The sequence below is a fragment of the Alosa pseudoharengus genome, unplaced genomic scaffold, assembly GCF_046254945.1.
Source record: "Alosa pseudoharengus isolate Yale_2024_CS ecotype anadromous, Long Island Sound unplaced genomic scaffold, YU_APseudo_1.1 YU_APseudo_1.1_scf_84, whole genome shotgun sequence".
In the NCBI taxonomy this organism is placed as follows: Eukaryota; Metazoa; Chordata; class Actinopteri; order Clupeiformes; family Clupeidae; genus Alosa; species Alosa pseudoharengus.
The window spans coordinates 72501-85000 of NW_027468875.1; the positions used below are offsets into that span (position 1 = coordinate 72501).

General features: G+C 45.6%; 1 protein-coding gene across 1 annotated transcript in view; it reads right to left on the reverse strand.

The window, feature by feature from the left end:
• Window positions 1-6173: 6173 nt before the first annotated feature.
• Window positions 6174-12500, reverse strand: part of tmem102 (transmembrane protein 102) — a 32605-nt gene continuing 26278 nt past the window's right edge. Inside the window, exon 3 of the mRNA XM_076275438.1 lies at window positions 6174-12500. This exon is cut by the window's right edge and continues 1272 nt beyond it. Within this exon, the coding sequence (XP_076131553.1) occupies window positions 12316-12500 (185 nt within the window). The 3' untranslated portion in view covers window positions 6174-12315.

The window sequence follows — 12500 nt, forward strand, 5'->3', positions numbered from 1 at the left end:
TATTATCTTAGTTATACAGTGTCTGTTTATTGCATAGTCTGGGAGCAACAACTTTTAACTGTTTGTTAATTTGGCAGGTAGGGTTCTCGCTGGTGGGAGGCTAGTCCGTCACCTAGTGGTGGTGCAGTAAAGATGCACATTTTGGTGTGAATTATCAGAATGTTTGCTGTGGTCTGCGGTGTCATGATTTGATTTTTCTTGCTGTGTGTGGGCTCTAGGGCACGTTATCAGTAGTCTGCCTCCCCCAGGTAAGCCCCTGCCTTGCTCATCCTGCTCCATCGTGCCTCCCCTATGGAACCTGCGTTAGTTGTGATCATTTTAAATAAACAAAAGTGCAACAAGAAAACATAATAAATATTTTTGTACTTTCCTAACCCAGACTAGTCTTCATGTCTTTTTGCAGCTCTCCCCCCTTCCTTTTCCCTGGCTTCAGTTAAATAAACTTGGGTCATGTTTCCACTGGAATTCATGTCTCTGCCTCGTGTATACGAACCTGTGTGCTATGGTGCAATTATGTGTGCTCTTAACTCATTCCCTGGGTGCTAGGCCCAGGGTGGCGTAGTCTGGCTACAGTGATTGGCATTTAGTGCCGTCCTCCCCAAAAACCTCGCCCTGCTACATTCGCAACACAAATGGTTTGTCAATTGAATACGCTCACGTTGCGCTTTGAAAGTTGAACCAAGTTCCACGCTCAGCTTGCTCAATGCTAGCGTTACACCAGCGTTGCCACCGTTCCGCTGCCGAACCATAGAGAACAACAGGAAACATGCTGCTTGCCGCTGGCTAATGTGATCCCCGCCTAACCCCCCCCCCCCCCCCCCCAATTTCCACATCCTGTTTGTTTGTACCACCTGGAGAAGGCGGGTGGGAGCAGCCGTGTACAAATAAAACACACACGTACCGGTACTATGCAATGGTTTCAACGTCCTTAAATTTGTCGATTGGCCTTTCACCGATGACAACGTTTTCGGGGCCCAGGCCTAACTGAGGACTGACTTCACAGATCGAGTTCACAGGCGTGAGTTTCACAGCATGAGGTCAACGATAGAATTTGCTGGCCCCTGCCTCCTGCCAAGCTCTGTGAGCCAATTTATAGAGCAGCGCCATCACCACCTGTAAGAGGGTGCACACTTGCAAGAAAATTATGAATACATTATGAAAATAGCAATAATCTCAAATGTGGCTCGGACACTCTAAGATAAAATGGGGGGGTTCAAACAAGTTTGGGGACCAAAAACATGATTTGTTTCTGGGTCACACCATGAGGGAATTGACTACAGAGTGACTACATGACTACAGAGATTACAGATTTTTCGATCTGTTTGCAAAAAGCAAAAGTGCACAACACACACACACACACACAAAGTCTACAAAAACCTGTGAGATTAATATTCAGCCGAGCCAATTAAACTGGGTGTGCTGATTTGTTAGCCTTCGCAGGGAGGAAATGCAATGCCATCTTGACAAAAGCTTACCGGTAGTTTAAATGGAACGAAAAAATGTAAGTAAGAATAAGAATTACTAAATATTTTATTCATGTTTTCAGTAATGTAGGCAATACTGCATATTCAAGCACTTTGAATGAATACCACTGTATGATTAAACGTGAACACTACAACAATCATCTGATATGATTTCCTCAACCCATAAATAAACCAATTTTAGCACGGTAGGCACCACTAGGCAGTCCCTAGCAATAAAAAAAATGGTAGGACTCAATCATTAGTCACCATAACTGTGTCTGAAGAAAGCAGGCTGTCTTCTTCCCCTCTTTAACAATACTGTCACGACATGTCAATAATCAGCCCACCAATCACAGCACTCACTCCTCGCTATGCACCTCCTTATGATTGCAAATGTCAGAAGAAGTCCCTAGCCGAGTGACCTACTGTCGAGTGTATTCCCATTTGCAATAACTAGGGGGGAAAAAATAATAAACGTTGCGTGATGTTGACATTTTAGAAAGCAACACCTCTTCATATGCCCTTCCTGGACCTGTCTCCGCTGCTCTGTAGATAGATAGATAGATAGATAGATAGATACTTTATTGATCCCCAGGGGAAATCTGTATGAGAGTTTAACCCCAGTGCTTTTTCACAGTGTGCATCAGTGGTTTCATTTTCCCACTATCACACCATATTTGGTTACACTTTACTTTATCGACATAGGAGTGACATGACACTGTCATGAACGTGTCATGAACAAGTCATAAATGTTTATGACATAATGCTTCTGTTATTAAGTGACATTCAGTTAGGATCATTGGTAACACTTTACTTGACGGGTGAGTTCATAACACATTCATAGCAGCTGTCACAAACTGCACATAAAGCATTCATGACTGTTTCATGAGACATAACACAACATTCATACCAAACCTTTCATGAATGTGGAAGACAGAACGACGACAACTTGTCAAAATAAAAGTCCAATATTGTATTTGTGTAACCTGTATACCATTAATTTAATCTCTCCAGCCTTTGTAAATATTTCATGAATATCTTATGAAGTCTACATCGAATGTCACTTTACTATACAAGTTGTGAAGTATTCGTAATCACTGAGTTTAACACTGGGAGGTAAACTAGCCTACATTCAGCTGACCCGTATTTGTGTAACCTGGAACGGTTGGACATTCCCAGTAGCAAAAGATGAGAAATCATCTGCAAAGGTTACATCATTAAACAAATACATTTTTATGAAGCAAAAATTATTTGCTTGACCATGTTCTGTCTTTTTGGCACTGGAGTAGCCCATTGACTCAGACGTGAACAGGTAAGAGGTCTGGACCAAAACGGCAATGCTGATTTGCGACTTTGGACTTTTATTTTGACAAGTTGTCGTCGTTCTGTCTTCCACATTCATGAAAGGTTTGGTATGAATGTTGAGTCATGTCTCATGAAACAGTCATGAATGCTTTATGTGCAGTTTATGACAGCTGCTATGAATGTGTTATGAACTCACCCGTCAAGTAAAGTGTCACCGGATTATGATTAGGGTTAGGTTAGGGGTTAGGGTTAGGGTTAGGGTTAGAATTAGGGTTAGAGGTTAGGATTAAGGTTAGGTTTAGGGTTCATGTGTCATGACAGTGTCATGTGTTCATGACAGTGTCATGTCACTCTTATGTCGATACTGTCAAGTACCGTGTTACCCCATATTTTCATGTGGAAGAACTGGGTCTTCCCCATTTCTCCACAGCAGTTCATAGCACTGTATAGACCTAACATAACACCATAAGGATTAAGTACACTGTAATTGTGATGACGAACCAGCATATTGATACAGTGTAAATGATACAGTGTAAAAAGACATGAACAGTTTCTCATGGCAGTTTTATGGACACCATTTACAACTGGTGCTGCACTAACACATGCTCTAATGTAACCCTAGATTTGACATAGTTTAAGACATCAATCAGTATTAATATGTGGCTATTGGCCATGCTGAGTGTATTACACGGGGACTCTGATACACCTCAACGATGTAGCACTTACACAGCAACTAAGGCAGCAGGCAGCGTGTGATTAGCCTGACTCCGCCTGTCTACTTACTTCCGCTCATTTACATTTCCCTACAGTATACTCCGTCTGGAATAGCTCTCGTTCACTTTGTTTACTTGGGCAACTTGTCTCCGAACCAACCAGCGAACAGAGGGCGTTCCTGAGGGCGATACTTTTAAGTTGCAAGCCTATCGTTATCGTTGTGTCCCCCCTGGTTAACATACAACATTACAACGTTAGTGATTGAACTCCAATGATTTCAAACTTCAGACAAGCGTCCACCAACCAGAAAATAAACGTTTGCCAATGGATCTAGGCCAGACTCTCTGCGAAGTGTGTGATTACATAACTGGAAGATGATTTTTTCATCACTAGATTCTACAACCCTGTGCTGGGTTATTGTGTCCCAGCCTGGCTAAGGGTTTCAGTTTCAGGCTAGTGTGGGGTCCCCCCTGGTGATACCCCACTACAATCTACCAGAGACTCCAACTCCCCATCCCCCCACCCCCACCCCGGTGATACCCCACTATAATCTACCAGAGACTCCAACCCCCCCCTTCCTCCCGCTTCTTTTCAACAGTTTTGCTGACGGTAGACCTGCTTTCGGTTCTCCCCACTGCTGCCCCATATCCATGTGACAATGTAATTTATGTGTGTGTGTGTGTGTGTGTGTGGATGTGTGCGGGGGGTGGGGGGGTTGCAACACAAACAAAACGAGATGGGATTTTTGACCACTCACTGAGACACATGCTGACTGCAACAGGATGCTAATTCAGAAAGTCCGCAGGAATCCCAGGGAATCCGCCGCCCGGCTCCGGGCCGAATCAGGTCCAGCGGTGGGCCAGATCCAGGGCAGGATCTGCGTTTCTACGGGGGTCCCTGACATCCCCCGCAAGCTAGTCTGAAAGCATGCAATTACAGGAGAATAATTAGCAAAGATGTTCAGAGTTAAATTGGATATGAATTGATGGAGCTTTGCTGCTTTTCCCCATGCTTTCCATTCATTCTGTAGTGTTGTGTTCGAGAGAGTCACTTCGAACACACTCTGGCATTTTGTAAAAGCTCAGTTCAGCTCCATATAGCCATCTCTCTGGATCAAAATGCCAAGAAGTAATCAGAAAATAATGTCGGAAGCCCCAGACAGTTGTTAAGACCCTTTAATATTCCTTGGGACGGCTAAGCTGATAAGCATTCGCACCGGATGTTCTTGTTCCTTATCAGTGGAGCACTCCCAAAATGCCTCTTACCCCTACAGTGTCTGCAGAGGGCCAAAAAAGGCATAAAATAATAAAATTGGTGACCTTTACCTAACCGTTAGCCCCAGCGACTTGACAGCTGGATGCACTTGTCACTGTTGTGTAACATTGAAGGGTGTGAGGGTCATGGGGGGGGGGGGTTGGGGGAGAGCCAATCCCGTTCCTGAAAATTGCTTGTGTCGCAATCTGCTTAATGAACGGCGGCAGGCACAGACTGGCATAGTGTCTGGGAGAGTGTGAGGGCGTAGATGTAATTGACTCTAGTTGCAGGGCCCTGACCGATTCTTACCACGTCTTCCTCGCTTTCCAAACACAAATGTGTTTTTTTTCCCCTCTCTCCACATAGAGGATATCTAGACAGGCTGGTCTATTTTTCCCTTCAGAAAAATGCAGTAGGCATAACACTTGAAGCAATATAGAAGATTTATGATTGACTGTTATAAGCTATCAATGTCATAAGAAATCAAAATTACATGAGAGTAATGTTACCTTTATTAGTAGGCCTAATGGTCATAACTACCTTACCGGACTGCCAACCTTAATATTTCGGATGCCGCTATAATAGCTTGTCACATGTTTATAAGCCATCATGCCATCAAATATGACTGAGCTGACCAGCACATGAACACTATCTGCAATGACATGTTTATAAGCCAGCGTGTGAGTATTTTTGTCTTATCTTCACAGGTTTCATTAGAGTTCCATGAGGGCAAGTGAAGGTTCTATCTAGAACCCTGAAGGAGCTCTCATCTCCACAATGCATTCCACAGGAAATAGTAATTTTATAGTAATAGTATAATAGTAATAGTATAATAATAGTAATTTAAACACTAATTATCAGTGTCATAATGTATTCACAATGGCTTACTGTAGGCCTCTTCAGGCCTGATCTCTGAATACCTGTCTGGGGCTGTTTCCTATCCTGGGAACAGTCATGTTTTTGATTCCACAGCGGTGCTGGTCAGATGCGGAAGGGGAGGGGTGGGATCCTCTTCTGCTTATCTGTCGCCTAACCTTGTGGGCCACCCTGCAAAATCCATTATCAGCCATTTCAACTGACCGCACTGAACAATGGGGGAGGGGGGGGGGGTCATTTAAATTAGAGAATACAATGTGTGTGTGTGTGTGTGTGTGTGTCAAGCTGGCAATAAACAAGACACAAGATTTTCCTGCAACTTCTTTTGATAGTTTTATCTTCACTGTGAGACCAACTGGAGCCTGTAAGTCTGGCAAGTGGTTGTGATGTTGCTGTTGCTAGTGCCGTTTTGTTGTGTTCCTGCGCCCTCTCTTGGCTAGATGGTGTCATTACAATTTTTTTTTAGGAGCAACGAGCAGCAGCCTGCTAGGATGTGTGTGTTGGAGGGGGGGGGGGGGGGGGTGCACAGAAGACAACAGTCACCATCTGTTCCCACGGCTGAGATTTATTTCATGCTACAAAGTCAAGATCATACGATACAAACCAGCCCAACCAAATATATATATATATATATTTCATATGTATATGTATTAATATATAAATAGAGCAAATCAAGTAGCATCAAGACAATAAAGACCTGATGTGCACATTTTCAAGATCATCAAATAGAAAAAAGGCTAATAACATACAGGAAAGCAGCCATCCTACAGTCAAAATACTGCAACACTTGACTAATTATTACCATTCGATTAAAGTTGATTATGGATACACCGATATGTACCGATTTTAGACCATTTTTGCTTCGATTGGAGGAGAAATACATTCATAAAAAATACACATTTTAAAATCCAGCAGTGATTCTGATTGACATAAGAGGCCTTGCATGGATAATGTAACAATGAATTGAAATGTTGCCTATATGAGTTGCAATGACACAAAAGCCAATAGTAAACTATCAGAGGACCCATGGCACACCGTCCCCGTGGAAACCATAGATATCGAAAGTAAATATAAAAACTATATCTATGGTGAAAACCACTCATCCTACAGCCTCATTTTTCAGGTCTCCGCTGAAGCACATTGACGGCTTCCTGCTGCCAGCTCTCATTTAGTAGATGCAAATGATCACTGAAGCTCAGTTCAAGCGGAGAAACAAACATCTTGATGTCATAAAGAAAGACATCGAGTACAGACTGCATAGGAAAACTCTTGATGCTCTTTGAATTGATGTCTTATGCAGCACAACCCTAAGATCAAGTTTTTTTTTTTTAAAAAGAGAGAAAGAAAAAACAAATCTATACAACTTGAATGGAAGATGAGTATGGATCCATACACTCAGCACCTTGCTAAAGTCCCTAACTAGGCTGATTGTGTTTGTGTGTGTGTGCAGCCTACTACCAATATACAGCAGGTTTGTTCAAGAGGATGCTTCTCTTCATAAACTTTTCAGCAAAACCTCTAAACACAAAGTGTTTTTTTTAGCTTTGTCTTGTTTTCGTTTACTTGTTTCTACGAAGGACCATGACAAAATTCTACGACGGCATCCGCGTGACCCTGTGTAAAAAGAGAAAGTGCTCTTGTGTTGCCGCTTCCCTCATTGGGCTTAGTAATAGTACCAACCTAATCCACGAGAGACCCATCAATTCAAACGCCCAGCCCAAAAATGAAGAGTGTGGAGACCTAGAGAGAGAGAGAGAGAACGAGGGAGAGCGAGAAAAAGAGAATGAACAGCCTTCAACAAAGAGAACTGACATTCACACTTCTCTCTATCTCCCTCACACACACGCACACAGCCGCTACTTGAAAGGACTGTTGTGTTGCTCCGTCCTCTTTGTGTTAATTTAATGGCCGGTGAAATGAACACCGGTGGGTGAGCTCTCAGACTCAAATGATGTGACAATTACGTGTAAATGACCACTCTAATGATCAAGGGAATGCCAATGAAAAGAGGCGGCAAGTGTTTGTGTGTGTGGATAAAAGGGTCACAGTGTGTTTGTGTATGTGTGTGCACACATGTCTTGTGTGTGTGTGTGTGTGTGTGTGTGTGTGTGTGTGTGTGCATGTGCAATGTGCATGTGTGGGTGTGTGAATGTATATTCTCACACTCCCATGAGCATGATCATTTATGGCCAATCTGTAAAGAAGAGGGCCAACAGCTGGGGCCGGCCGGCCACACACACACATACAGTACACACGCACAGCCATTACTTCTCTCTAGCTAACTGCACACATCTGTGTGGGCGAGATAGGACCCAGCCACACACCCGGCCACACACACAGACACACACACACAGACACACACCCGGCCACACACACAGACACACACCCGGCCACACACACAGACACACACCCGGCCACACACAGACACACACCCGGCCACACACACAGACACACACACTGCCACACACACAGACACACACACTGCCACACACACAGCCACACACACAGAACAAAGATGGGCTGGGATGGAAGTCCAATGAGAGTGGCATCTGGATGATAGTCTGTCGACCGCTGTGCGCTCCCATCTCTCATTCTCTTTCACGCTCCCTCGTTCCTCTCGCTCTTCCATTCTTCGTTTCACTCTTTCAACCGCCCCCCCCCCTCTCTCTCTCTTTCCCTCTCTCTGTCTCATGAGACCCAATAGCAAGAGCTCCGACCACCAAATCAGAAACACACACACACACACACTTCCTATCTTATTAAAACGCGGCAGCCAAGCAGACAAGGACACTGGCACCCTACATGTCACCAGTCAAGTTTCATGAAAAATTATGAGGAACAGGCTTCCCCTGTGCAAGCTTTTATTCCCTAGGCCACTGCATGTTTCCCTCTCTCTCTCGCTCTCTCTCTCTCTCTGTCACACACACCTATCTCTCTTACACACACACACACACACACACACAAAGAGGTATATTTTCACATGAAAATGAGTGAAATGAAAAAAAGGATAATGGAGGGGGGGAAAGCTGTGGAAGAAGACCTTGTGCTCAGATAAGCAGACCTTAATCCGTAATGAGTGGATTACAGTTTGAGTAAAACCGTTCGTTCAGCTCCTGCCCAACCCACTTATTACAATCAAACGCCTTACTGAAACACTACAAATCACCATCTTCCTGATACGATAATGACACCTCGTGGCTATTATTAGTCCATACATGTGCCTGTTGGGCCTACACAAATCCATTAAAGCAAAGTGTTGTGTATTTTTTCTTTTTGTTTTAAATTGTGCTTTAGCGTCGACATCTCTCTTCTTCTAGTTGCATTGTATCGTTTGAAACCCTCTGAGTGCCATATATACCCCATCCCCCCCCACCCTCACCCCAGCCTTTGTGATTGTGCAAGAGACCCCTACAGTGTGTTGGCTTCCTCTGTTCTCTGATACAGCAGCATTAAGCACTTAGAAACCCACGCTGGGCTGCAATGGTGAGGGAACGCGAGGAGGAGGAGGATGAGGAGGAAGAGGAGTAGGAGGAGGTTCTTGTTAAGGGGATAGCGGAGCGTCAGCCGGCTATTAAGCGGAGCTGTGGCAAATCAGCACGGCACGGGGCAAACGCACGCCCGTAGGAGTGCGAGCGCCACACTACTTCCGACACGCGCCTGAGTAGGAAGGTTCCGGAAAAAACAGTTCAACTCAACAACAGCTGAACACGATCTGGGCTCTGCTCCTAAACACCTCTGTTGTGCTTGTAGCTTTGACCACTGTTTTAACAAGACTGAGACTGCACTACAGCAGAACATACTCAAATGCCATTTTCCAATGCAAGAGGAAATGAACAAGGGACCTCCTTATATGGCTATACCACTCAACACCCCTCTTCAGACACCTCCCCTGAACGCCACTAACACACATACCACATCCGCAGGGCATGCGCAGCCACACTGTGGGACTTTTATTCAGTTTTGGCCATAGCAGTATTCCACACGTTTGTGTTCGTTTTTGTTTTCCTTAGTCAAGTTCACGGGTTTAACGCTCTACTTGGATACTCCGCCTACATAATGACCTTCAAGATGGTTTGTTGAAATTGAACTTCAGTCTTCCGTCTAAAACGGTATGTTGAACAATTACTGAACATCATCCTTAACCAAACCCAAGCCCTATCGTTAACCACACATTGTTAAACGTTGACATACAGCAGTGTCAACACAGTGTTTGTTTATAATCGGAGCATCTGAAAGGAGTCTGCAGGTGACCATCCAAGTAAAGTGTGCCCAGTTCATGTGCTAAACGTCTCATCTATGTAAATGCAGCGATAGTGTTACAGAAACGTTGGGACACAGTCAGTGTGTTACTGATAACCTTTGACCTTTGCTGTGACCAGCTCTCCAAAAGTGAAAACCAACCAACCCCCCTGGCACTGCCCACTCCGCAACACAGTTGCTGTACATGTAGAACAACAGTCAGAGTCTAACACACACACACACACACACTTAGTCTAACCCACCCAACACACACACACACACACACATTTAGTGTATAGATGTCACCAGAGTTCAAACTCGAACTTGCATGACAGCAGACCTCCAACGGGATTGTCTTCCGACGTCTATAAATGACCCGTGTACAATCAAAACGTCTCTTTGAAATATGATCTCACTACCTTATACATGTGGGATTCAAGGGACATGTGCACCCCATGCAGGGCAAAAATGGCATACACACCACAGAAAAATCAAAATATAATCAAAAAAAAAAAAAAAAAACCATTCAGACACCAGGCTTGCAGTAAGTAGCAAAACAGACATGGCAAAAAAACACACACAACACCATCCAAGTCACACACAAACACACACACACACACACACAAACACACACACACTTCCCGGGTCAGAGCCCTGAAATGGTTGAGGCGTCAGAGCTTGAAATCCTTTGGGAAATAAAGTCTCTTTTTTTACAGCAGTTCGGACAGTCCAGCAGATGACTCTCCACAAAGCTCTGCACTCATGCCCCTAGCAGCAATAAAAAGCAAAGTCTGGTACCAGGGCCTGGTAAACACAGGGGAGGAGTGATACTAGGGCCTGGTGAACATGGGGAGGAGTGATACTAGGGCCTGGTGAACATGGGGAGGAGTGATACTAGGGCCTGGTGAACATGGGGAGGAGTGATACCAGGGCCTGGTGAACATGGGCAGGAGTGATACTAGGGCCTGGTGAACATGGGGAGGAGTGATACTAGGGCCTGGTGAGGAACGGGCTCCAGGGCTCTTTGGTGCATGACGTTCGTTAGCATCCTTACCCAACGGGTCAGACAAGCAGGCAGGCAGGCTGGCGAGTAGTACAGTATGCTATAGTACCGTTTATTACAGTATGGTACGGACACTTTAGTACAGTACTGTATGGCTGGCCTGGCAAGGTAGTGTTGTGGAGTTGGGGAAAACCCAGGAGAGCACCAGCTGGTCAGAGCAATAGCCTGGACTCTACCCAGGGGTGTGGGGCGTGGGATGGGATATGGGGTGTGGAACAGGGCTGGGGAAAAGGTACGCTTGTGGCTTCGTAAAAATATATAGATACCTGAGAAAGAGGGAAGGGGAGGGGCGGAGGAGGAGGAGGAGGGGGGGGGGTCAAACGGAGAGCTGTATGGGAAGGGTTGAAACGGGGGCGGACTAAGAATAAAAGAAGAAGAAGAATGGAGCGCGAGAGAGAAAGGAAAAGAAGGAAAAAAAGACAGAAGAGGAAAAAGAAAGGGAGACTCTGCCCTCCTTTTGTTCCTCGAGCCCCGTTGCATTCTCTTACATCAGCTCCACCTACGCGTCTCTTCCTCCTCGCGCCGCGCCGCCCTCTTCTCCTCGCCGTGCCGCGCCGCGCCACGCTGTGCCGTCGAGCTCGGGGTGAAAGGAGCCCCGGCTCACAGCGGAGCAAAAAAAGCACAAACAGACTTAAGAGGCAGCAGCCCTCAGTAGTACAGAGAAAGAGGGATAGAGAGGGAGAGAGAGAGAGAAACAGAGAGAGGGAGAGAGAGAGAGAGAGAGAGATGCTCCTTCAGCGACATGCTGTCACTTGTCTTCATAAAACAGCAGGGTGCACAGGACAGTGGAAACACACACTTCTGTTCCCTCACACGCTGTCTCACACACACAGACCCACACACACACACACACACACACACACAATCGCACAATTGAGGTTTTCTTTAAAAATGATAGTTTCCAGCTTGCACTTTAGCAGTTTAGTTTAGCAGTCATCTATCAGTGCCATCTCCAGACTCCTTGTGAGGGAATAACTGAAGAGAAGAGGTCAGCCAGGCTCTACGCAAAAGCTCCAATCAAGCCAGCCTTACCAGGGTACCTTACAGCAGATCTGAACAGCAAACATACAGGGCATAGAAAAGCTCCACGAGTCTCCATTCCAGTGTCTTCTAAGCAGAGTTCACGAAGAGTTCTTCATAACTCAGTTTGGTTATACACCAAAGTGTAGGGTGTGTGTGTGTGTGTGTGTGTGTGTGTGTGTACCTCTGTGTGATATCTAAAGGTTAGCCTTAAGCATAAGCGTCTTCAGCTCATTAGCTCTTCAAACTCTCGACTCAAGGGGGCGCTGTGCTCTACAGGGTGGGTGTACCCAGGGTAGATGCCCCTATTGCCCCACTCGCTAAGTCATTTTATTGACACAGAAGCCCCAGTGTCACCCTCCACACGGGCCCCTGCGGGTCTCAGAAGAACTTGTCGTCGATGCGGAAGTGCGGCCGCGTGACGTCGTCGGGGTTGAGGAACACCGAGATGGACTTGCCCGGGTTCTCAGTGACCAGCTGCTGGAGCCTTTGCGCCAGTTTGTCATCCTGCGGCGAGAGCTGATGGGCACCGGGCGAGCCCAGGGACGAGGACAGCCCCCCTGGGC